We start from the raw sequence: 24,386 nt of genomic DNA, 5'->3' as shown, positions 1-24,386 counted from the left end.
GAAAGAAGAAGAGGATTTCTTTGACACTTATTCACGTGTGGCTAGACTGACAACCATTCGAGTGTTACTTGATTTGGCTGCCCTCCTGGTCTTCTCGTTCATCAGATGGACGTTAAGATGGCTTTCCTTAACGGAGAGCTAGATGAGGAAATTTACATGCAACAGCCGGATGCCTTTGTAGTAAATCGTCAGGAAAGAAAAGTGTGTATGTTGGGTAACGTAGTAATTTCAAAAAAATTCCTACGCACACGTAAGATCATGGTGATGCATAGCAACGAGAGGGGAGAGTGTTGTCCACGTACCCTCATAGACCGAAAGCGAAAGCGTTATAACAACGCGGTTGATGTAGTCGTAAGTCTTCATGGCCCGACCGATCAAGCACCGAAACTACGGCACCTCCGAGTTCTTGCACACGTTCAGCTCGATGACGATCCCCGGACTTCGATCCAGCAAAGTGTCGGGGATGAGTTCCGTCAGCACGACGGCGTGGTGATGATCTTGATGTTCTACTGTTGCAGGGCTTCGCCTAAGCACCGCTACAATATTATCGAGGATTGTGGTGGAGGGGGGCACCGCACACGGCTAAGAGATCAATGATCAATTGTTGTGTCTTTGGGGTGCCCCCTGCCCCCGTATATAAAGGAGCAAGGGGGGAGAGGCGGCCAAGGGGAGGAGGCGCGCCCAAGGGAGGCAATCCTACTCCAAGTAGGATTCCCCCCTCTTTCCTAGTCCAAGTAGGAGAGGGGAAGGAAAGGAAGGAGAAGGAGAAGGAACGAGAGGGAGGAAAAGGAAGAAAGGGGGGCCGCCCCCCTAGTCCAATTCGGTTTGGGCTTGGGGCCGCGCGCCCTGCCTCCTCTCTTCCACCACTTGGCCCATGAGGCCCATTACTTCTTCCTCGTATTCCCGTAACTCCCCGGTATACCCCGAAAATACCCGAATCACTCGGAACCTTTCCGATGTCCGAATATAGTTGTCCAATATATCGATCTTTACATCTCGACCATTTAGAGACTCCTTTTCATGTCCCCGATATCATCCAAGACTCCGAACTCCTTCGGTACATCAAAACTCATAAACTCATAATATAACTGTCATCGAAACCTTAAGCGTGCGGACCCTACGGGTTCGAGAACAATGTAGACATGACTGAGACACGTCTCTAGTCAATAACCAATAGCGGAACCTGGATGCTCATTTTGGCTCCCACATATTCTACGAAGATCTTTATCGGTCAGACCGCATAACAACATACGTTGTTCCCTTTGTCATCGGTATGTTACTTGCCCGAGATTCGATCGTCGGTATCTTAATACCTAGTTCAATCTCGTTACCGGCAAGTCTCTTTACTCGTTCCGTAATACATCATCTCACAACTAACTCATTAGTTGTAATGCTTGCAAGGCTTAAGTGATGTGCATTACCGAGAGGGCCCAGAGATACCTCTCCGACAATCGGAGTGACAAATCCTAATCTCGAAATACGCCAACCCAACATGTACCTTTGGAGACACCTGTAGAGCTCCTTTATAATACCCAGTTACGTTGTGACGTTTGGTAGCACACAAAGTGTTCCTCCGGCAAACGGAAGTTGCATAATCTCATAGTCATAGGAACATGTATAAGTCATGAAGAAAGCAATAGCAACATACTAAACGATCAAGTGCTAAGCTAACGGAATGGGTCAAGTCAATCACATCATTCTCCTAATGATGTGGTCCCGTTAATCAAATGACAACTCATGTCTATGGTTAGGAAACATAACCATCTTTGATCAACGAGCTAGTCAAGTAGAGGCATACTAGTGACATAATGTTTGTCTATGTATTCACACATGTATTATGTTTCCGGTTAATACAATTCTAGCATGAATAATAAACATTTATCATGATATAAGGAAATAAATAATAACTTTATTATTGCCTCTAGGGCATATTTCCTTCAGTCTCCCACTTGCACTAGAGTCAATAATCTAATTCACATCACCATGTGATTTAATACCAATAGTTCACATCGTCATGTGACCAACACCCAAAGTTCACATCGTCATGTGACCAACACCCAAAGGGTTTACTAGAGTCAATAATCTAGTTCACATCGCTTATGTGATTAACACCCAAAGAGTACTAAGGTGTGATCATGTTTTTCTTGTGAGATAATTTTAGTCAACGGGTCTGTCACATACAGATCCGTAAGTATTTTGCGAATTCTATGTCTACAATGCTCTGCACAGAGCTACTCTAGCTAATTGCTCTCACTTTCAATATGTATCTAGATCGAGACTTAGAGTCATCCAGATCTGTGTCAAAACTTGCATCGACGTAACTTTTTACGACGAACCTTTTGTCACCTCCATAATCAAGAAATATTTCCTTATTCCACTAAGGATAATTTTGACCGCTGTCTAGTGATCTACTCTTAGATCACTATTGTACTCCCTTGCTTAACACAGTGTAGGGTATACAATAGATCTGGTACACAACATGGCATACTTTATAGAACCCATGGCTGAGGCATAGGGAATGACTTTCATTCTCTTTCTATCTTCTGTCGTGGTCGGGCTTTGAGTCTTACTCAATTTCACACCTTGTAACACAGCCAAGAACTCTTTCTTTGACTGTTCCATTTTGAACTACTTCAAAATCTTGTCAAGGTATGTACTCATTGAAAAAACTTATCAAGCATCTTGATCTATCTCTATAGATCTTGATGCTTAATATGTAAGCAGCTTCACCGAGGTCTTTCTTTGAAAAACTTCTTTCAAACACTCCTTTATGCTTTGTAGAATAATTCTACATTATTTCCGATCAACAATATGCCATTCACATATATTTATCAGAAATGTTGTAGTGATCCCACTCACTTTCTTGTAAATACAGGCTTCATCGCAAGTCTGTATAAAACTATATCCTTTGATCAACTTATCAAAGCATATATTCCAACTCCGAGATGCTTGCACCAGTCCATAGATGGATCGCTGGAGCTTTCACATTTTGTTAGCACCTTTAGGATTGACAAAACCTTCTGGTTGCATCATATACAACTCTTCTTTAATAAATCCATTAAGGAATGCAGTTTTGTTTATCCATTTGCCAGATTTCATAAAATGCGGCAATTGCTAACATGATTCGGACAGACTTAAGCATAGATACGAGTGAGAAAATCTCATCATAGTCAACACCTTGAACTTTGTCAAAAACCTTTTTCGACAAGTCTAGATTGTAGATAGTAACACTACTATCAGTGTCTGTCTTCCTCTTGAAGATCCATTTATTTTCTATGGATTGCCGATCATCGGGCAATTCCACCAAAGTCCATACTTTGTTTTCATACATGGATCGTATCTCAGATTTCATGGCCTCAAGCCATTTCGCGAAATCTGGGCTCATCATCGCTTCCTCATAGTTCGTAGGTTCATCATGGTCAAGTAACATGACCTCCAGAACAGGATTACCGTACCACTCTGGTGCGGATCTCACTCTGGTTTACCTATGAGATTTGGTAGTAACTTGATCTGAAGTTACATGATCATCATCATTAGCTTGCTCACTAATTGGTGTAGTAGTCACAGGAACAGATTTCTGTGATGAACTACTTTCCAATAAGGGAGAAGGTACAATTACCTTATCAATTTATACTTTCCTCCCACTCACTTCTTTCGAGAGAAACTCCTTCTCTAGAAAGGATCCATTCTTAGCAACAAATGTCTTACCTTCGGATCTGTGATAGAAGGTGTACCCAACAGTCTCCTTTGGGTATCCTATGAAGACATATTTCTCCGATTTGGGTTGAGCTTATCAGGATGAAACCTTTTCATATAAGCATCACAACCCCAAACTTTAAGAAATGACAACTTTGGTTTCTTGCCAAACCACAGTTTATACGGTGTCGTCTCAACGGATTTAGATGGTTCCCTATTTAACGTGAATGCAGCTGTCTCTAATGCATAACCCCAAAACAATAGTGGTAAATCGGTAAGAAACATCATAGATTGCACTATATCCAATAAAGTACGGTTATGACGTTCGGACACACCATTATACTGTGGTGTTCCAGGTGGCATGAGTTTGTGAAACTATTCCACATTGTTTTAATTGAAGGCCAAACTCGTAACTCAAATATTTTACTTTTGCGATCATGTCGTAGAAACTTTTATTTTCTTGTTACGATGATTCTCCACTTCACTCTGAAATTCTTTGAACGTTTCAAAGGTTCAGACTTGTGTTTCATCAAGTAGATATACCCATATCTGCTCAAATCATCTGTGAAGATTAGAAAATAACGATACTTGCCGTGAGGTTAACACTCATCGGACCGCATACATCAGTATGTATTATTTCTAATAAGTCAGTTGCTCGCTCAATTGTTCCGGAGAACGGAGTCTTAATCATCTTGCCCATGAGGCATGGTTCGCAAGCATCAAGTGATTCATAATCAAGTGATTCCAAAAGTCCATCAGCATGGAGTTTCTTCATGCACTTTACACCAATATGACCTAAACGGCGGTGCCACAAATAAGTAGCACTTATCATTATTAACTTTGCATCTTTTGGCTTCAATATTATGAAAATGTGTATTACCATGATCGAGATCCAACAAACCATTTTCATTGGGTGTATGACCATAGAAGATTTTATTCATGTAAATAGAACAACAATTGTTCTCTAACTTAAATGAATAATCGTATTGCAATAAACATGATCAAATCATATTTATGCTCAACGCAGACACCAAATAACACTTATTTAGGTTCAACACCCCGAAAATATAGGGAGTGAGCGATGATGATCATATCAATCTTGGAACCACTTCCAACACACATCGTCACTTCACCCTTAACTAGTCTCTGTTCATTCTGCAATTCCCGTTTCGAGTTACTACTCTTAGCAACTGAACCAGTATCAAACACCGAGGGGTTGCTATGAACACTAGTGAAATAAACACCAATAATCTGTATATCAAATATACCTTTGTTCACTTTGCCATCCTTCTTATCCGCCAAATACTTGGGGCAGTTCCACTTCCAGTGACCAGTCCCTTTGTAGTAGAAGCACTTAGTCTCAGGCTTAGGACCAGACTTGGGCTTCTTCACTTGAGCAGCAACTTGCTTGCCGTTCTTCTTGAAGTTCCCCTTCTTCCCTTTACCCTTTTTCTTGAAACTAGTGGTCTTGTCAACCATCAACACTTGATGCTTTTCTTGATTTCTACCTTCGTAGATTTCAGCATCACAAAGAGCTTGGGAATTACTTTCGTCATCCCTTGCATATTATAGTTCATTACGAAGTTATACTAACTTGATGATGGTGACTAGAGAATTCTGTCAATCACTATTTTATCTGGAAGATTAACTCCCACTTGTTTCAAGCGATTGTAGTACCCAGACAATCTGAGCACATGCTCACTGCTTGAGCTATTCTCCTCCATCTTTTAGCTATAGAACTCGTTGGAGACTTCATATCTCTCAACTCGGGTATTTGCTTGAAATATTAACTTCAACTCCTGGAATATCTCATATGGTCCATGACGTTCAAAACGTCTTTGAAGTCCCGATTCTAAGCCGTTAAGCATGGTGCACTAAACTATCAAGTAGTCATCATATTGAGCTAACCAAACGTTCATAACGTCTGCATCTGCTCCTGCAATAGGTCTGTCACCTAGCGGTGCATCAAGGACATAATTCTTCTGTGCAGCAATGAGGATAGTCCTCAGATCATGGATCCACTCCGCATCATTGCTACTAACATCTTTCAACTCAGTTTTCTCTAGGAACATATCAAAAAATAAAACAGGGGAGCTAAACGCGAGCTATTGATCTACAACATAGATATGCTAATACTACCAGGACTAAGTTCATGATAAATTAAAGTTCAATTAATCATATTACTTAAGAACTCCCACTTAAAAAGACATATCTCTAATCCTCTAAGTGATCACGTGATCCAAATCAACTAAACCATAACCAATCATCACATGAAATGGAGTAGCTTTCAATGATGAACATCACTATGTTGATCATATCTACTATATGATTCACGCTCGACCTTTCGATCTCAGTGTTCCGAGGCCATATCTGCATATTCTAGGCTCGTCAAGTTTAACCTGAGTATTCTGCGTGTGCAAAACTGGCTTGCACCCGTTGTAGATGGACGTAGAGCTTATCACACCCGATCATCACGTGGTGTCTGGGCACGACGAACTTTGGCAACGGTGCATACTCAGGGAGAACACTTTTATCTTGAAATTTTGTGACAGATCATCTTATAATGCTACCGTCAATCAAAGCAAGATAAGATCCATAAAAGATAAACATCACATGCAATCAATATAAGTGATATGATATGGCCATTAGCATCTTGTGCTTGCGATCTCCATCTCCGAAGCACCGTCATGATCACCATCGTCACTGGTGCGACACCTTGATCTCCATCGTAGCATCGTTGTCGTCTCGCCAAACTTATGCTTCTACGACTATCGCTACTGCTTAGTGATAAAGTAAAGCATTACAGGGCGATTGCATTGCATACAATAAAGCGAAAACCATATGGCTCCTGCCAGTTGCCGATAACTTGGTTACAAAACATGATCATCTCATATAATAAAATTTAGCATCATGTCTTGACCATATCACATCACAACATGCCCTACAAAAACAAGTTAGACGTCCTCTACTTTGTTGTTGTAAGTTTTACGTGGCTGCTACGGGCTTAGCAAGAACCAATCTTACCTACGCATCAAAACCACAACGCTAGTTTGTCAAGTTGGTGTTGTTTTAACCTTCACAAGGACCGGGCGTAGCCACACTCGGTTCAACTAAAGTTGGAGAAACTGACACCCGCTAGCCACCTGTGTGCAAAGCACGCGGTAGAACCAGTCTCGCGTAAGCGTACGCGTAATGTCGGTCCGGGCCACTTCATCCAACAATACCGCCGAACCAAAGTATGACATGCTGGTAAGCAGTATGAATTATATCGCCCACAACTCATTTGTGTTCTACTCGTGCATATAACATCAACACATAAAACCTAGGTTCGGATGCCACTGTTGGGTAACGTAGTAATTTCAAAAAAAATTCCTACGCACACGTAAGATCATGGTGATGCATAGCAACGAGAGGGGAGAGTGTTGTCCACGTACCCTCGTAGACCGAAAGCGGAAGCGTTATAACAACGCGGTTGATGTAGTCGTACGTCTTCACGGCCCGACCGATTAAGCACCGAAACTATGGCACCTCCGAGTTCTTGCACACATTCAACTCGATGACGATCCCTGGAATCCGATCCAGCAAAGTGTCGGGGATGAGTTCCGTCAGCACGACGGCGTGGTGACAATCTTGATGTTCTACTGTCGTAGGGCTTCTCCTAAGCACCGCTACAATATTATCGAGGATTATGGTGAAGGGGGGCACCGCACACGGCTAAGAGATCAATGATCAATTATTGTGTCTTTGGGGTGCCCCCTGCCCCCGTATATAAAGGAGCAAGGGGGGAGAGGCGGCCAAGGGGAGGTGGCGCGCCCAAGGGGGGCAATCCTACTCCAAGTAGGATTCCCCCCTCTTTCCTAGTCCAAGTAGGAGAGGGGAAGGAAGGGAAGGAGAAGGAGAAGGAAGGAGAGGGAGGAAAAGGAGGAAAGGGGGGCCGGCCCCCTAGTCCAATTCGGTTTGGGCTAGGGGGGCGCGCGCCCTGCCTCCTCTCTTCCACCACTTGGCCCATGAGGCCCATTACTTCTTCCTCGTATTCCCGTAAATCCCCGGTACCCCCGGAAATACCCGAATCACTCGGAACCTTTCCGATGTCCGAATATAGTCGTCCAATATATCGATCTTTACGTCTCGACCATTTCAAGACTCCTCGTCATGTCCCCGATCTCATCCGGGACTCCGAACTCCTTCGGTACATCAAAACTCATAAAATCATAATATAACTGTCATTGAAACCTTAAGCGTGCGGACCCTACGGGTTCGAGAACAATGTAGACATGACCGAGACACGTCTCCGGTAAATAACCGATAGCGGAACCTGGATGCTCATTTTGGCTCCCACATATTCTACGAAGATCTTTATCGGTCAGACCGCATAACAACATACGTTGTTCCCTTTGTCATCGGTATGTTACTTGCCCGAGATTCGATCATCGGTATCTTAATACCTAGTTCAATCTCGTTACCAGCAAGTCTCTTCACTCGTTCCGTAATACATCATCTCACAACTAACTCATTAGTTGTAATGCTTGCAAGGCTTAAGTGATGTGCATTACCAAGAGGGCCCAGAGATACCTCTCCGACAATCGGAGTGACAAATCCTAATCTCGAAATACGCCAACCCAACATGTACCTTTGGAGACACCTGTAGAGCTCCTTTATAATACCCAGTTACGTTGTGACGTTTGGTAGCACACAAAGTGTTCCTCCGGCAAACGGAAGTTGCATAATCTCATAGTCATAGGAACATGTATAAGTCATGAAGAAAGCAATAGCAACATACTAAACGATCAAGTGCTAAGCTAACGGAATGGGTCAAGTCAATCACATCATTCTCCTAATGATGTGGTCCCGTTAATCAAATGACAACTCATGTCTATGGTTAGGAAACATAACCATCTTTGATTCAACGAGCTAGTCAAGTAGAGGCATACTAGTGACATAATGTTTGTCTATGTATTCACACATGTATTATGTTTCCGGTTAATACAATTCTAGCATGAATAATAAACATTTATCATGATATAAGGAAATAAATAATAACTTTATTATTGCCTCTAGGGCATATTTCCTTCAGTCTCCCACTTGCACTAGAGTCAATAATCTAATTCACATCACCATGTGATTTAATACCAATAGTTCACATCGTCATGTGACCAACACCCAAAGTTCACATCGTCATGTGACCAACACCCAAAGGGTTTACTAGAGTCAATAATCTAGTTCACATCGCTTATGTGATTAACACCCAAAGAGTACTAAGGTGTGATCATGTTTTGCTTGTGAATAATTTTAGTCAACGGGTCTGTCACATACAAATCCGTAAGTATTTTGCGAATTCAATGTCTACAATGCTCTGCACAGAGCTACTCTAGCTAATTGCTCTCACTTTCAATATGTATCTATATCGAGACTTAGAGTCCATCCAGATCTGTGTCAAAACTTGCATCGACGTAACTTTTTACGACGAACCTTTTGTCACCTCCATAATCAAGAAATATTTCCTTATTCCACTAAGGATAATTTTGACCGCTGTCTAGTGATCTACTCTTAGATCACTATTGTACTCCCTTGCTTAACACAGTGTAGGGTATACAATAGATCCGGTACACAGCATGGCATACTTTATAGAACCCATGGCTGAGGCATAGGGAATGACTTTCATTCTCTTTCTATCTTCTGCCGTGGTCGGGCTTTGAGTCTTACTCAATTTCACACCTTGTAACACAGCCAAGAACTCTTTCTTTGACTGTTCCATTTTGAACTACTTCAAAATCTTGTCAAGGTATGACATACTGATATTTGGGGCCCACCTCAAGGTCATTGAGGAGGTCAAGTCTTTTCTATCTCACAACTTTGAGATGAAGGACCTGGGTGTGGCTGATGTTATCCTGAACATCAAGCTACTAAGAAATTCTAAGGGTGGAATTACACTTTTGCAATCCCACTATGTTGAGAAGATTTTGAGCCGTTTTGGATATTCGGACTACAAACCTTCCGCAACACCATATGATCCTAGCGTGCGGATTCGAAAGTTCGAAGGCACGGCTGTAGATCAATTGAGATATTCTCAAGTGGTTGGTTCACTGATGTACCTAGCATGTGCTACTCGTCCTGACATCTCATTTGCTGTGTGCAAACTGAGCCGGTTTGTTTCCAATCCAGGAGATGTGCATTGGCATGCTGTTGAGCGAGTGATGCGTTATTTGCAAGGTACTGCGAACTATGGAATTCACTATTCTGGGTACCCGACGGTACTTGAGGGGTATAGTGATTCAAATTGGATATCTGATGCTGATGAGATGAAAGCCACAAGTGGACATGTCTTCACACTTGGTGGTGGTGCTGTTTCCTGGAAGTCTTGCAAGCAGACGATCTTAACCAGATCGACTATGGAAGCAGAACTCACAACATTAGACACATCATGCGTCGAAGTAGAATGGCTTCGAGAGCTTTTGATGGATTTGCCAGTGGTTGATAAACTAGTCCCAGCTGTCCTTATGAACTGTGACAATCAAACAGTGATTGCCAAGGCTAAGAGTTCAAAGGACAACATGAAATCCATAAAGCACATAAGAAGAAGATTGAAATCTGTCAGAAAATCAAGAAACTCCGGAGTAATAGCATTGGATTATATCCAGACGGCTAAGAATCTGGCAGACCCTTTTACGAAAGGGCTATCACGGATTGTGATAGAAAATGCATCGAGGGAGATGTGTATGAGACCCACGTAAGTTGCCATGGGGGTAACCCAACCTATGTGATCGGAGATCCCGTGAATTAGGACTTGGGAAAACAATCCAGCGGTCAACTGAGGAAAGTATCCTTAATGAACCCACTCCGTTGGAGATGCACAATACTCTCAATTCTGCAAGGCAGGCTGACTTTTGTCTTAATATGTTCCAAAGCTTATGTAAGCAAGATGCTAACCTACAGAGCATTCTTTGGAGGAACACACCTATGTGATCCCGACTGCTGGTCACAGTCTATGAGATTGGGTGATCTCTAGGAAGCTCATGAGAAGGTACGGAGTATGACTAATAAGCTCCACCCGTGGGGTTTAGCTTTCGACAGCCAAGTATCAGCTGACAATAGGCGAAACTTCTACACGCCAAACTGACAATTCAAGGCATAGTCCATTGTTCAGTTGTGAAGAAGTCTAATCCTATTGCTCTACGTGGAAGTTCAACTTAACAGTCTCCACTGAAAATTCTGGTAACATTGTTTGGAACAGTTGACACACTTATGTGCCTCGAGATCTGGTGGGGGATTGATGGATTATGGATGGGCTTAGGCCCATATAAGACAATAATTCCTAGTTAATCTCTAAGGCCCATGCATGTGTACGGCAAGTGGTGGGAAGTGTGGAAAGTTTAGTCCCATACTGCTACAGTAAGAAGAGTGAGACCTCTTTATAAGGGCTGCTCTATCACTTGCTATTGGGAGCTTGGGAATAGGAGCTGTACACGCGCGCTCCTCCTCCTCCGCCACCCGCCTCGCCTCGCCTCGTCATGACGCGCGCGCGCCGCGGGTTGCGGGAATGAGCCGAGCTGAATCTTATTTGCGCTGGCCAGTGGAGTGAACCCTAACTCAGTTCACTCACTCCCTCTCGTACAACCCTAGCCGTCATCTACTATTCCTCTCTCTGTGCTGCTTCCGGCGATCCCATCTCGACGACCGCGTGCACGGTTGGTCGGGAAAGCAGGTGCCTCCGGAACCCTGTCGTTCGAGATCCTGCCCGGGAGAACGGCAATAAGGTTTTTGGGGAGCGTCTCGACGCGACTGCTCCTGATCCGTCTCCAACTCCGTTCGCCTCTGCTTCCACTACTTCCTCTGCATCGACACCATGGCCGACGACGCCGCCGCTAAGAAGAAGGCCACGGACGACGCCGAGGCTGCTGCTGCCGCCGCCGCGTTGGCCTGGCCAACCGGAGGGTATGATCTGTTCATCCCTCGTTTACTCGTACTTATGCTAGCCGTATATGTGCTGCTCATAGAAGGTTCGATTCTATGTTCTGTACGTGCTAGTATCTTAGGTATTGCTATGAGATGCATACCTTTTATGTCATGCTTACTGTTTACTCATGGATTAGATTAGTCAGAAAAGTGCTAATATTTCCAACACCATGCACACATCTTCAGATTTTTTAAGATCTCACAGGGAGATGGCTGGCGACTGTAAATAAAACTTGAAAAGCATCATATCTCAAGAAGGAAATCTGTTATGGAGAGAACTTTTTGTTACAGGTTTTATAGGAGGGGAATAGCAGGGTGTAGAGTAGAGGACATACTATCAGCAGCAACAAAACCAAATGACTTTCTAAATTGGTAGGTCTGTTGTTGGATTATAAGGCTCGTAAAGATGTTAGGGCTTTACGATTTGTAAGTGCGAAGTCTAATCTCAGAAAAATACTCATCTAAGAATCTTTGGCACCTGCATTTTACCAAGGAATGTGCTAGTATCATTTGTTTCAACGGGCTTTTCCAGGAAGGTGCTAGCGTCACATGCAGACAGGCAAGCAGTAGGGCATGTCAGGAACATTGCACTTGACTTGAGCTAAACGAAATTTGACTACTGAAACCAGTCATACATGCCCAAGTGAAGAGCATGGTCTGCATTAAGCAGAACAAAAGGGGGCATGCGGCTGTTTGCTAAAAGGCTCCAGGAATAAGCTGCTAACAGATTTGGGGTAACGGAGCTGCACTCAACTCTGATACAGAGCTGTCGGTGTCAGCATCTGAGCTGTCGCTGCTATCATCGACGTTCCACAGAGACTAGCAAGAGCAGCAAAGATTTTTATAGTTTTCCATAGTGCTGCCAGGACTCTTCTCAGATGTTGTCCTTGCAACATGCAACATTTTCCAGGCCAGATCCAAATCTGACCAGAAATCTATAGACCCTCACAAGGACGGCTTCAGTTTGCCTTCCGTTTCGTCACATCCAGACTAATCAACATACAAATGATGGTTTTTACCTTGCATATGCTCGGTCAAGCTCAACTGGGACAAGTATGCAAAGAGATAAAAAAATGATGCGATCAACCAAACGCGTGTGTAGAGACTCACAAGGACGGAGATGTGGGAGTCCAAGAAAAACTTGACGAGGGGTCAGGAGGGAGCCCAGTTCATTTTTCTTTTGGCATGCGCTCATTCTAAGGGCCTGTTCGGAGACTCTGTAGTTAAAACTGACGGAGCAGGGTAAAAGAAGCTCCACAGATTCTGAGATTTCAGGGAGCTGGAGGACTGCCAAACAGCTCTTAACTCTGGCATTTGTGAATTAAGTTTCTTTGATCGAATTAAAGAAAGCTATGCTCAGGAAATTAAGGAACGGAAAGAAAGCGATCTAGTCGAAGCTACGGTCGGGATGTTGTATTGTTGTACGGGAAACAAGGACACGACAAATATGGAGATTAACTCTTCTTTTAGAAGGAGAATGGCTATATAAATTAATGATAAATTCAGTGTAAAAATTTAGGACCCAAAGTGTTGGGGAGTCGCACAATCTGTCTGCATATGCGTGCGATACGGTCCGAGTGTTCTGGATGCGTCAAATTCTTCTCCTAGCAAATCTGAGCAGACGATGTATTTTCAAATTTAAGCATTGGAACGGGCCCACTGGACCTTAGCATCAACAGCCCGAACAAGGCATCCGACATTTCCTCCCCAACCGCCTCGACTATCTCAGCCCTCGTCACGTCCCGCGCCACGGCTTGGCCCTGACTCACATGCGCACCGGCACCTGCAAGCTTCTTTGATGGCACCGCCTTGGCCGGCGCCTGCCTCTTCGTCTTCTGGACCGGCCGCCTTTCTTCCTCGCCGCCGCGGTGGACGTCGTCCCTGCTCTCGTCGTGATACACTCGGAAGAGAAACCCGAGGGTGCCGTCAGGGTGGCCCTCCAGACCCTCGACGTCGGGACCCTCGGGCTGCGCGGGCAACAACGGCGACCGGAACGCCCACAGCTCGATGACAAAGTGAAGGCCGTCGCTCACCGGCTCCAGCAGCTTGTTCTCGGCCACGAAGTCCTTCCAGCCGGGGCCGATGAAGCGGTACCCGCCGTTGGAGTCGAGGTACTTGAGCTTGAAGTTGAACTGCTTGTCGTGGTCGTCCATGACGCCAACGCTCAGCCCGTCGCCCCACTCATGCACGAAGTATGTCTCCTCCTCGGCCAGGAGCCAGGTGATGGGGTGGGCCTGGATGAACTCGCGCTTGCACGAGAAGAGCAGCCGGTTCTGGTTGCGCTCCACGTCGCTCTTCTGGAGGGTCTTCATGAAGACGAACTGCGGGGCCGTGGCGCCGAGCGACCTCAGGTGCTGCTGCTGCTCCATGCTGAGGCGCAGCGGCCTGTTGACCAGCGGGGCGGCGGCGCCCCGTGCCGGCCGCGGTCCCTTGTTTTTACCGCTATTCCTGTTCCTGTTCTTCTTCTTCGATCCTGCCGCCCCGGCCGCCGACGTGCCGGCTTCCTCGTCCTCCATGCTCGCGTACGCAACGTTGCACGCCGCCACTCGCCTAGGCCGGCTCTGAGCCGGGATCGCGTGGGTGCTGGTGCTGCCCTCGCCCCCGGTGTCCACCATCACCCGTCTCTTCTTCGGCGGGACCACGAACGGATCGCCGGCGCTGCTGCGGTCGCCACCGTCGCTCGTGGGCGCCGCCCTCTTCTTCAACGGCAAGAGGTATTTCTCGACGTGTGGTTGCGCGGCGTGTCGGAAGCCCGACGAGAAGGGATCTCCTGGGGCTTGCGCCATTGGATTGGAGATGCGAGAGTTGGAAGACCTAGTAGTGGATGGTTTTGAGGAGGTTTTGCAATCGGAGCTGACGGGTGTCTCAGGGGCAATATGACGGCCGAAAAAGGGAGGAAGAGATGGATCGGGACTACAACTCCGCTTCAGATACGTACCGTCGTCCGTGGCGTACGGGCCCTGTCTTGGAGAGAGGATAACTGGGGGAGTTGCTGTGTAGGAATAGGACCTCGAGTCCGCTTCAGATAAGTAACCGGCGCTGTCTTGGAGAACTGAGAGAGTCTTTGGAATAGGCCCTGGAATCCGTGCACGATACGAACTCTCTCTGTTCATATTTTCAAAAGAAATATTCTAAAATATTTCAGATACATATATACTCACTCTGTCACAGAAGTTTGTCTTAGATTTGTCTAGATACAGATGTATAGATACATAAATCTAAGACAAGCTTTTTGGGACGGGGTAATATATTATAAAGACATAAAATTACTTTAATGTTTAAAAAAATGTCAACACATTGTAAAAAACAGCTAGTGTACTTTTTAAAAATGTTGATAGCATTCAAAAAATGTTTCTGTAATTAAAAAAACAGATGTTTCCATAAAATGTGTGTGGCATTTTAAAATATATATATACAATTTGAAAAAATGTTTGCTTAACTAAATTTTTTTTGTATCATTACAAAATGTAAATTACATTTAAAGAAACCACGGAATCTAGAAAACATGCTATATACAATGTAAAAAAATGTATAGTTTAAAGAAAGTTTCTTACAATTCAAAAAAAATCAACGTGCATTATCAATAAAAATTACACCTATTCAGCAAATTTTCAAAGGAAAAATGTATACGAAAAAAGGTTAATCATGCGTTCGAAAATTTTTAAACATGTATAAAGAAAGTTTTAAATGTATACACTAAATGTACAGTGTGTATGGAAACGTATATATCAAAACATATATTTGAAAAAAAATTATCATGTATTGTAAAAATATTAAACAAGTATAATTTTCCAAATGTATACGATGAGTGTACAATGTGTATGAATAATGTAGACATCTGTCGAACAATTTGATAAATTAAAATAAAAATGAAAAAGAGAAAAACAAAACAAAACCGGTGAAAAACAGGAGAAAGAAACAAAGGAAAACAAAATAATCCAAAAGAAGAAGAAAAAAACTATGCAAACGGTGAAAATGATAAGAAAACACATCAGAGAAAGAAAAAAAACTCAAGCTAGAGGCGCTACAGTACTATGCTGGCCCACTCCCCCGTGCCCAGTGGTGAGACCGAGTTATCTATCGGTACGGGTGATATTTAGTCGGTTTTGTTGGCATGCGACGATGGACTGGTCTAAGGCCCATATGCTTTTGGCCTTTTTCCTGGGTTACGCTCCAGATTATCCGCCACCCGCACGGAGAAAATCATATTCAACGACGGTCAGAGTAACCGAGCTCCAGGGGAGCGGTTACCTTCTGCCCTAAGGCGTGGTCAAATGCTGCTCGCCCCTGGTAGGGGATGAGATCTACTCAGCTTTGAGGATCCCAACTCCTGAGGAGGGTGAGTGGGTCATCTTTGTCTATCACCTCATTTGAGGTCTCCGGTTCCCAATCCATCTCTTTCTTCGGGGCCTATTATTCTTTTATATGGGCTCCAATTCCATCACCTTGCGCCCAATTTCATCCTCCAAATAGCCACCTACATAACCTTCTGCGAGGCCTTCCTTCGCATAGAGCCCCACTTTGGGCTATGACTGAAGTTGTTTTGCATCAAACCGGGGACAACAAGAACAGGCGGGGATGTGCGGCGGCAGCGACGGCCGGGGGGGATGGAAGCGCGAACCGAAGCCGACGGAAATGCATTCGCGCCAAAGGAAAGGGGGCCGGCAAAATCGGATGAAATCCCGTAGATATGGAGGAAATGGGCTCGCGGATTCGGGAACCCAAAAAAAATATTCAAGACAACGCGGTTATTATGCCGGATGGTCCAATTTGCGGGATCTGCGCTTGAGATGCTCTGATCCTTGCGTCTCTCTTCAGACTTCTTCCTCTCCAAGTTGTATCTCTCCTCTCTAATTCCCCGTTCCAAACCCTACAAGCTACTCCCTTCGTCCGAAAATACTTGTCATCAAAATGGATAAAAAAAGGTGTATCTAAAACTAAAATACATTTAGATACATCCCCTTTTATCCATTTTGATGACAAGTATTTCCGAACAGAGGGAGTACCTTGTATCCATGAATTCGTGCTATAGACTAGAGCGTGAGCAGAGAGTTCTGTACATCACACTCCGCGGCACCTTCTGGCTCGAGATTGCCTTGCTCTGGACACTCTGAGTGGCCACCCTCTACGGCGTCCTCGCCCGCCGCCGTTGGGCTGCCACCACCTCCCTCATGGCCGGCGTCTCCACCCTCACCTCCATGGTAACCCTCATCTCTCGCAGCCTCCCCGCTCCGCTCTATTCTTTTTCCATGGGTTGAGAACATGGGCGGCCTCTGCTTGGATCTGCTGATCTGCAGCATGCAGAGGCCAACTCCGTGGATACCAAGTTTTTCAGTGCCATCAGCTTCAGTGACTAGCACATAAATCACTCTGTGATGGTTGACCTGTATGCCCTTTCGACCGCATTGTCTTGATTCAGAACTTTCAGAGCTAGTGGAAGACTCTGCCCCCGCGTCGCTCCGGCCCCAGGGGCGGCACGGGCGGCGACCCCAGCCACCGAGGCGCTCGGCCCCTCGCTGTCGCCGGTGCCTCCCGCGGGCAAAGCTCGTGCGGAGCGGGCGGCGGCGGGGTCTCCTCTCGCGCTGGCGGGCGCTGCGGGATGGGGATCTCATGGCGTTGGGCAGCGGCTGGCGTCGGCGAGCAGCCTTGTGCCCTGGTGTGGAGGCGGTGGTCCTGCTGCGGCTTGGTGACCTGCAGTGGTTCGGCGGCTTGGCGGTGGCAGCGGGGCTCGGGCGGCTCGATGGGGCGGCGGGCCCCGATCTGACGGAGTGGATCCGGATGGTGGAGGTGCTCTGGCGGCTCTTGGCAGCATGGATCCGGCGGTTGGGGCTGCGGCCGGAGGCTCCTGGCTCTTCGACGGCGGCGCCCCTGCTGCTATTGTGGCTGTGGCAGATGTGCTCGGGTTTCGGCCTGGCAACTTTGCTCGGTGAGATGGGGTGGGGTGGCAGCCCCCCTCCCTGCCTGGTGCTGCGGTGCTGGCCGGCTTGCCAGCCCGGCGTGGCTGGCGACGTGGTGGAGGCTGCCGGGGCGGCGGCCCCGGATTTGGTGGAAGCGGCTTCGGCTGGGGGGGTGCGCGCGTCTGGGCGTGGTGGGTCATGGGATCCCACGACCAGTGCGAGGTTGGCCTTGGCAGGATGGGGTTTGTTGGTTGCGTTGATGCGGGCAGGTGGTGGTTGAGCATCTCCGGGAGAAATCCTGTGTCCGGCCTTTGCCGGATCGGGCGACGGCGACGTCCGTGGGCGTCGTGCTCTTTCTTGAAAGCGTTGCTGTTGTGTGGTGCTCCTCCTCCCTCCCCACGGCCTTGGCTTCGGAGGGAAACCTCAGATCTTCAGGATCGGGCGATGAAGGCGCCTTCACGTCTTCTTCCTCCTTGGGGGCATCGTCTCGGAGCCGGCCACAACCTGGAGACCAGTGGATGGCGGCATCTTCGCCGTGTGGGTTGCGGCATCTTCGCCGCGTGGTTTGCGGCATTTTCGCCGCGTAGTTTGCTGAGGCGGCCATTTCGGGGGCGTGGATTTCTGTTTGGCAACGATGATGGCTCGAGAGGAGCTTTGGTCGCGGCTCGGGCTTCGGTAGTCGGATCTTCCCGGCGTGTCCGAGGTGCTCTTCCGCTGGTTGCTTGGTTGCTTTGAAGTCGGAGCTGCGGTGGAGTGTGTCCAGGCGGTGACGATGACAGGCGCTCGGTGGTCGGTTTCGGAGGGCACGGGCGGTGCAAGTCCTGCATATTTCCCTTGTGATGATCATCGTCAAAGTCGGAGCTGTCGGTTGTTCACGCGTGTGGCCTTCTGTTGGCATGTGCCATCATGGTTTTCTGTGCAACTGTTTGTAGCTCTATGATCCCATGTCGGTGGCCAGGTTGGCCGATGATGCCCATGTCATGTGGGTTGAGTTGTATCGGTTTTAGCCCGGCTTTCAGTCAATTAACCGGGCAATTCTCTTTTTCTTAATCAATGAAAATGGTAAATTTTTTGCCTTGTTTCAAAAAAAAATTGTCTTGATTCCGTTCCTGATAGTGATTGCAAGTGTGTGTTTCAGTCCGCAATACTTGGTGAGATGTGGGCTCAGGAAGGGCAACGCCGAGGCTGCTTCAGCTGTATGCTCCGTACGTTGCGTTTGCCGTCATTGCGATGTTGCGCGGTATCTGCCCGTGCTCAGCGCCGCCATTGCCAGCATCTTCTGCTCGGAAGAAGAGGGTCTAGAGATACCCAAGTGTCGCAAGATGCAAGGTGCTCTCTTTTGACAGTTTGTCCAACAGTTGATGTACCGTCCAACATATCATTCCAACGAGTAATGCATTTGCGATGAAGTGGGAAGGCTCCAGCTTCCATAGATAGTACGTACTTAGGCCCTGTTCGGTACCACTCCGCTTGGTGGAGCTGCAATTTAAAATGGTGGAGCTGCACTTGCCCCGCTCCGCAGATTCTAGGAGCAGGTGACTTCCGAACAGGGCCTTAGTACCTAGAATTGCCAAGTGTGAGATTCCTGAACAAATATCTTCATCTCTAGCTTCCAGCTACTTACCAGAGTCGCCATGTCAAATACTCCTGGACAACAAGGACCATTCTTGACCATTGTACAGTCTTCTTCTAATTTGAAATGAACACTTCAGAGCATCAGGTCTGCACGATGCCAACTACGGCAGATAAGGTGATGCATATATATATTTGTTAAATCCTTCCAGATATCACTCTCACAATCTAACAGAGCTACTGCAGTTTCAGTCTGCGGGCAATGACACGCAATGCCAGCTCAGTTTTTATTTTCCAGTTGGACCTCAAAAGGCTGAAGCTAATCTGAACCAGAACAGTAAAAAGAATTCCAGTTGAACCTCAAATGGCCAACGAAGCACTTGAGAGAACCAGATCCACCAACAGATAAATTGATGAATTTGTAAATTTTCCTGGTATCATCATCAAGGAGCCCATAACTAGATTACTGTCTCTTAGCTGACAACAGCAATTCGATGAAAACACGGTCAGAAAAGAACCACGCACACACGTTGAGATTAATCAAGATCTCACAGGGAGATGGCTGGCGACTGTAACTAAATACTCCCTCTGTAAGGAAATATAAGAGCGTTTAGATCACTCTTATATTTCTTTACGGAGGGAGTGCTTGAAAAGCATCAGATCACAAAAAGGAATTCTGTTATCGAGAGAACTTTTTGTTACAGGTTTTATAGGAGGGGAATAGCAGGGCCTATGAGTGGAGGACATACTACCAGCAGCAGCAAAACCAACTGACTCCTCTAAATGGGCAAATCTGCTGTTGGATTCTAAGGCTTTTGAAGATGTTAGGGCTTTAAGATCTGTAAGTGCAAAGTCTAATCTCAGAAAAATACTCATCAAAAAATCTTTAGCACCTGCATTCTAGTATCATGTTTCAACAGGCTTTTCCAGGAACGTGCTACAAGCAGTAGATCAATGTCAGGAATATTGGACTTGACTTCAGCTAAATAGAATTTGACTCCTGAAACCTGTCATAAATGCCGACATGAAGAGCATAGTCTGCATTAAGCAGAACAAAAAGGGGCATGTGGCTGTTTGCGTCTAACTAAAACGGGACCATAGTGCAAGATAAAAGGCTCCAGGAACAAGCTGCTAACAAATAGGGGTAAACGGAACAGTACTCTACTCTGAAACAGAGCCGTCGCTGTCGACATCTGAGCCGCCGCTGTCGCCATCTGAGCCGTCGCTGTCGTCATCTGAGCCATAGCTGTCGCCATATGAGCCGCCGCTGTCAACATCTGAGCCATAGCTGTCGCCATATGAGCCGTCGCTGCCATCATCTTCTACAGAGGTTTGCTTGAGCTTAGCTCGTTTGAAGATCCAGCCTGCAGCCTTGAGGTCAGCTCCAGCACTTGCCTCTGAGACTCGGGTTGATATTGCTTGCTCCAGGTCTACAAGCTGATTTTATTTTTCAAAGATGTCATTGTTCTGAATGAGTTCTTCAACAGTACTACTGTACTCGGTTCATGACTAGAAACCAAGCAGGTAAACACAAACGAAATCTAACTTATTTACCTTCTCCTCCAATGCACTCAGTATTTTGTTAGTAAAAAACTCTATAACCTTGGCTGGAACGGAATTTTCTGAGCCAGCTTCAGTAGCAGATGCATCCCCGCCTTTATCAGCCAACAAAGCTTGACTGGCCTTTTTCAGGTTCTCTACACGTGACATGCACAATGAGATAGCCTTTGCATCTCCAGTCTTGGACTGCAACTCGAAGGCAAAACGTATGTGTAGGTTTCTTGGGTTGAATTAAGGAAACTGAAAAAGGAAGAACAACCAAAATCTGCAACATACCAGCATTATCAACAACAACAAAGCCTTTAGTCCCAAACAAGCATTACCAAACTGAATTATTCTTTGATGATCCAAGTTGACGATACCCAGTCACCACATATACACTTCTATGTGTCTTCAGGTAAGTAGAGATACCCGTGCAAGATTTCAGTCAGCAAACTAAATGAAAAGCATGAAAAGGAGTCCCTCAGGCTTTAGCCACCTAGCGTTCAAGTTAACTAACTAAGATCTACCCCTAACACCCCAGAGACACACGCAAGAGGATTCAAGTACTGTAGCAATTGGGTTACAGTTATGATGCTTTACTATGTGACAGACAATTTACTGTTACTGCCAAAAGAAGGATACCGATTGATAATATGACGATGGTCAGGCTCAAGCAAATGCTCCATGTTGGCCAAAGCTTTGAAGCACGCAATCAGTGAGTAGTTTGTGTCTCCTGCAAATAAAATGTGAGGCCATAAGCATCGAGATCATTGAGAAATTAAATGCAGGTGTAACTAAGATGACTGAGGCTACCTCTTTCCAGAGACTCTAGCAAGAACAGCAAAGAGTTTATATTTCTCATTAGTGCTGCCAGGACTCTTCTCAGATATTGCCCTTGCAACATGTAGCATTTTCCAGGCCAGATCCAAATCTGATCAAAAATATTTTACTGAAAAATCAGAATCATCTTTCCATTTAAGTTCTGCTATAACCAATGGTTATCTCAGCATTTAGCATGAGAGGAAGAAATGCACTTCTTCAGCAGGTATGAACAGATAAAGAGACAAGGCCGTAAATCATAAAGTAAAATTATCAACTACATGTATAGAATAACAATGTTTTCAGTGTATAAGACTAAATGGGGAATGCGACATACCCTCTACTATTTCGCTTTCAGTATTACTTTGGGTGGTTGTATTCTTCACTGAATCATGATTTGATAGAGCTTTCTGTAGCAAAGCACATCCGTAATTGTGATATGCACTGCGACACTTTGGAGAAAGTTTACCATGATGTGCCACCCTGTGTGATAACAAAGGTGTAAGAAGGTAGTAAAGATAATATAATTTGAGGTAGAGCATGGGAATCAGAAGTAGCCGACACAATATTCCAGGGAGAAGGTACTAACTGTGTTCAATGTTGATTGCATTTTGTAAGTACAGTAGCTTAGTGCTTGTACAGATCATGGGAGTGCAAGTGTCAAGTAGCGTACAATAAGCTGCAGTCTGATGAAATATTTACATCCAGAGATACTCCAGTTTGGCGCTAATCACGATTCACACATCATAAAATAAGAAGGCCAAGTCAGCTCCCAAGTACAGTTACATAACCACCCTGACCTGATCTGTATAACATTCTAACCCCAACTAAACTCATCTCCCAAAATACATAGGCCAATATTGCAGAGCAACAAATCACATACAAAACGTCAAGATGAATCCATAAGAGAAACAAACTAATTGGAACATTGTATCCAACAATCCATATGTACGCACGCTTCAGCTAGGCTTTGGAGTAAGAGTGGCAGGTGCCAGGTAGAAAGGAAGAAGCCTAACCTGATCTCAAGGATCCTGCGTTTGCAGTCTTCAGCGCCGAAGAAGTCCTCATCCTTAAGGGCTTTGGACCCCTTGGTGAAAAGCTCCTGCACGGCTTTCTCTACCTGCTGCTCCACTTCCTCATCGGCCTCCTCCTCCTCCTTGTCGCCCACTTCCTCCCATCTGCCCTCCTGGGCCACCTCAACGGCTTGATCTGAAAAGAAAAGTGTATGCTGGATTACTATCTCCAACTTGACAGCTCTTTATTGAGAAAATGCACCATCACCCACACCTTCACATCACCAACAATAATACTTACATTCCTACTAAATGATCAACAAATTGCAGCAGAGATAATATATACGTACAATCTTAAACAGATTTGAAGATGGAAACAATTGCTAGCACCTGGAGTGTAGAAGCTTGTGTAGGGAACGATATTGGAATCGATGATGGACATCTTGTTGACTTGGCCTGACTTAAGATCAACCGTTGCGACACCATAGTCTGCCGTCAGATAATAGACACCAGCTCTATCCTCAAAGCCAATCACATGGAGGAATGAGTTAGAAGGGAGCAGCTTGTGGAGGTCGATGACCCTGCTTTCCATCCATGCCACGGCTCCGTCGGGACCAGCCTCCGTCGACCACAGGCAAAGCAGAGATCCCTCCATACTCGCGCATCCCAGCACGCCTTCCTCTGTTTTCATGAGGGCATGCTTATAGTGATGGATGGGTGGCCCGTCGAACTTTGATAGTTTCCGGCTGAAGAGGTCGAAGCACAGAATGAAACTCTCATCCGGGTGGTACTCGCAGATGAAGTAGACGGCATTCCCAATGAGGGGCTTGGGCTGGCCTCTCAGGATCTCGACATCAGGGTGGGGGCAAGAGACAACGGGGCTCCAGCTATTCGTCTCCGAAGAGAAGACGGAGGCGTGGGCGCTCCTGTAGTCGGTGCCCACGTAGCCCACGAGGAAGGGGCTGCCATGGCAGCCGAGGTGGTCGCAGTCGTCGGCGGCGCAGACCACCACCCCCACGTCGCAGAGGATGGTGCTGCCGAAATCCGGAGGGGGGAACGACTCCCACTGGCGGCGGCCTACGGGGTCCCACACGATGAGGCTCACGGCGTGGTCCTCCTCGGTGATTCGAATAGGGTTTCTGAGGACGAGGCCGTGGCGGGAGTCGAGCACCTGGAGGCCGCGGCGGTCGGGGAAGAGCGGGGGGAAGGGGGAGGCGGCGGGGGACGAGGGCGCGAACCACGGCGTGACGGTGTCGTGGTTCTCGAAGAACCCGAGCAGGGGCGGGGTCCGGTGGACCTCGCGGTAGTGGCGGCCGAACTCGGGGCTGGTGAGGAGGGCGCGCCACGCGGTGCAGACGAGCGAGGCGCGGAAGAGGCACCCGGGGTCGTCCGGAGGGAGGCGGGTGAGGATGTCCACGAGGAGGTCGTGGCACAGTTCCGGCGGCGGCATGGTGGCCGCCGGTGGAATTTTGCGCTCCGGTGGGGAAATGTGGGGAGTCGGGATGGGGGCCTGAAAGAGGAGAGAGAGACACTCGATGGGTGGGAGGGATGGTCACGTGTGATAATAGGGCAACACTAAGAAATATTTTGACGTCCAGTTAGAAATTCAACTATATAAATCTAATGGGTCTCAACTAATAAATAAATAAATAAATAATTGCAAAAAGAACTAATAAAAATTTAAAATTAATTGAGCGATCTTTAGAAATAAATAAAAAATGGCCCGGTATATAATATGGTATATTGTATTAATTTGAAAACCAACAACGTCTGACAAAATTAGAAAAATCAATAAAAAAAACATATTTGTTACCGGGGTTTAAGCTACAAGGATCAAAATGTTCTCTTTTTTGTGAAAAGGACCTTGGGATTATATTAAAAACTCATATGTAGC

The 24,386-nt window shown here is 46.2% G+C and overlaps 2 protein-coding genes across 2 annotated transcripts; both read right to left on the bottom strand.

The window, feature by feature from the left end:
- Positions 1–13,240: 13,240 nt before the first annotated feature.
- LOC125508565 lies at positions 13,241–14,435 on the bottom strand. Its single transcript, XM_048673319.1, has 2 exons — positions 13,315–14,435; positions 13,241–13,253 (listed from the first exon to the last, which is right to left on the bottom strand). The coding sequence occupies exons 1-2, from the start codon at positions 14,433–14,435 to the stop codon at positions 13,241–13,243; spliced, it is 1,134 nt and encodes a 377-aa protein (XP_048529276.1).
- A 5,529-nt stretch (positions 14,436–19,964) lies between these two features.
- On the bottom strand, positions 19,965–24,040 carry LOC125510950. Its single transcript, XM_048676235.1, has 7 exons — positions 22,883–24,040; positions 22,496–22,688; positions 21,817–21,962; positions 21,474–21,591; positions 21,303–21,395; positions 20,673–20,898; positions 19,965–20,555 (listed from the first exon to the last, which is right to left on the bottom strand). The coding sequence occupies exons 1-7, from the start codon at positions 23,940–23,942 to the stop codon at positions 20,280–20,282; spliced, it is 2,112 nt and encodes a 703-aa protein (XP_048532192.1). The 5' UTR covers positions 23,943–24,040; the 3' UTR covers positions 19,965–20,279.
- Positions 24,041–24,386: the final 346 nt, after the last annotated feature.

This window comes from Triticum urartu, chromosome 5 (assembly GCF_003073215.2).
Source record: "Triticum urartu cultivar G1812 chromosome 5, Tu2.1, whole genome shotgun sequence".
NCBI classification, from domain to species: Eukaryota; Viridiplantae; Streptophyta; class Magnoliopsida; order Poales; family Poaceae; genus Triticum; species Triticum urartu.
The sequence above is the reverse complement of the archived record's forward strand: the minus strand, read 5'-3'. Positions and strand labels throughout refer to the sequence as shown.

What these genes read in the sequence shown, in the direction of transcription:
- LOC125508565 (XM_048673319.1), bottom strand. Translation starts at nt 14,435, where the DNA reads ATGGCGCAAGCCCCAGGAGATCCCTTCTCGTCGGGCTTCCGACACGCC.
- LOC125510950 (XM_048676235.1), bottom strand. Translation starts at nt 23,942, where the DNA reads ATGCCGCCGCCGGAACTGTGCCACGACCTCCTCGTGGACATCCTCACC. An exon ending in CACAAGCTTCTACACTCCAG is followed by an intron (nt 22,689 to 22,882) that starts GTGCTAGCAATT and finishes TTTTCTTTTCAG; the next exon opens with ATCAAGCCGTTGAGGTGGCC. An exon ending in TGAGTGCATTGGAGGAGAAG is followed by an intron (nt 20,556 to 20,672) that starts GTAAATAAGTTA and finishes AAATAAAATCAG; the next exon opens with CTTGTAGACCTGGAGCAAGC.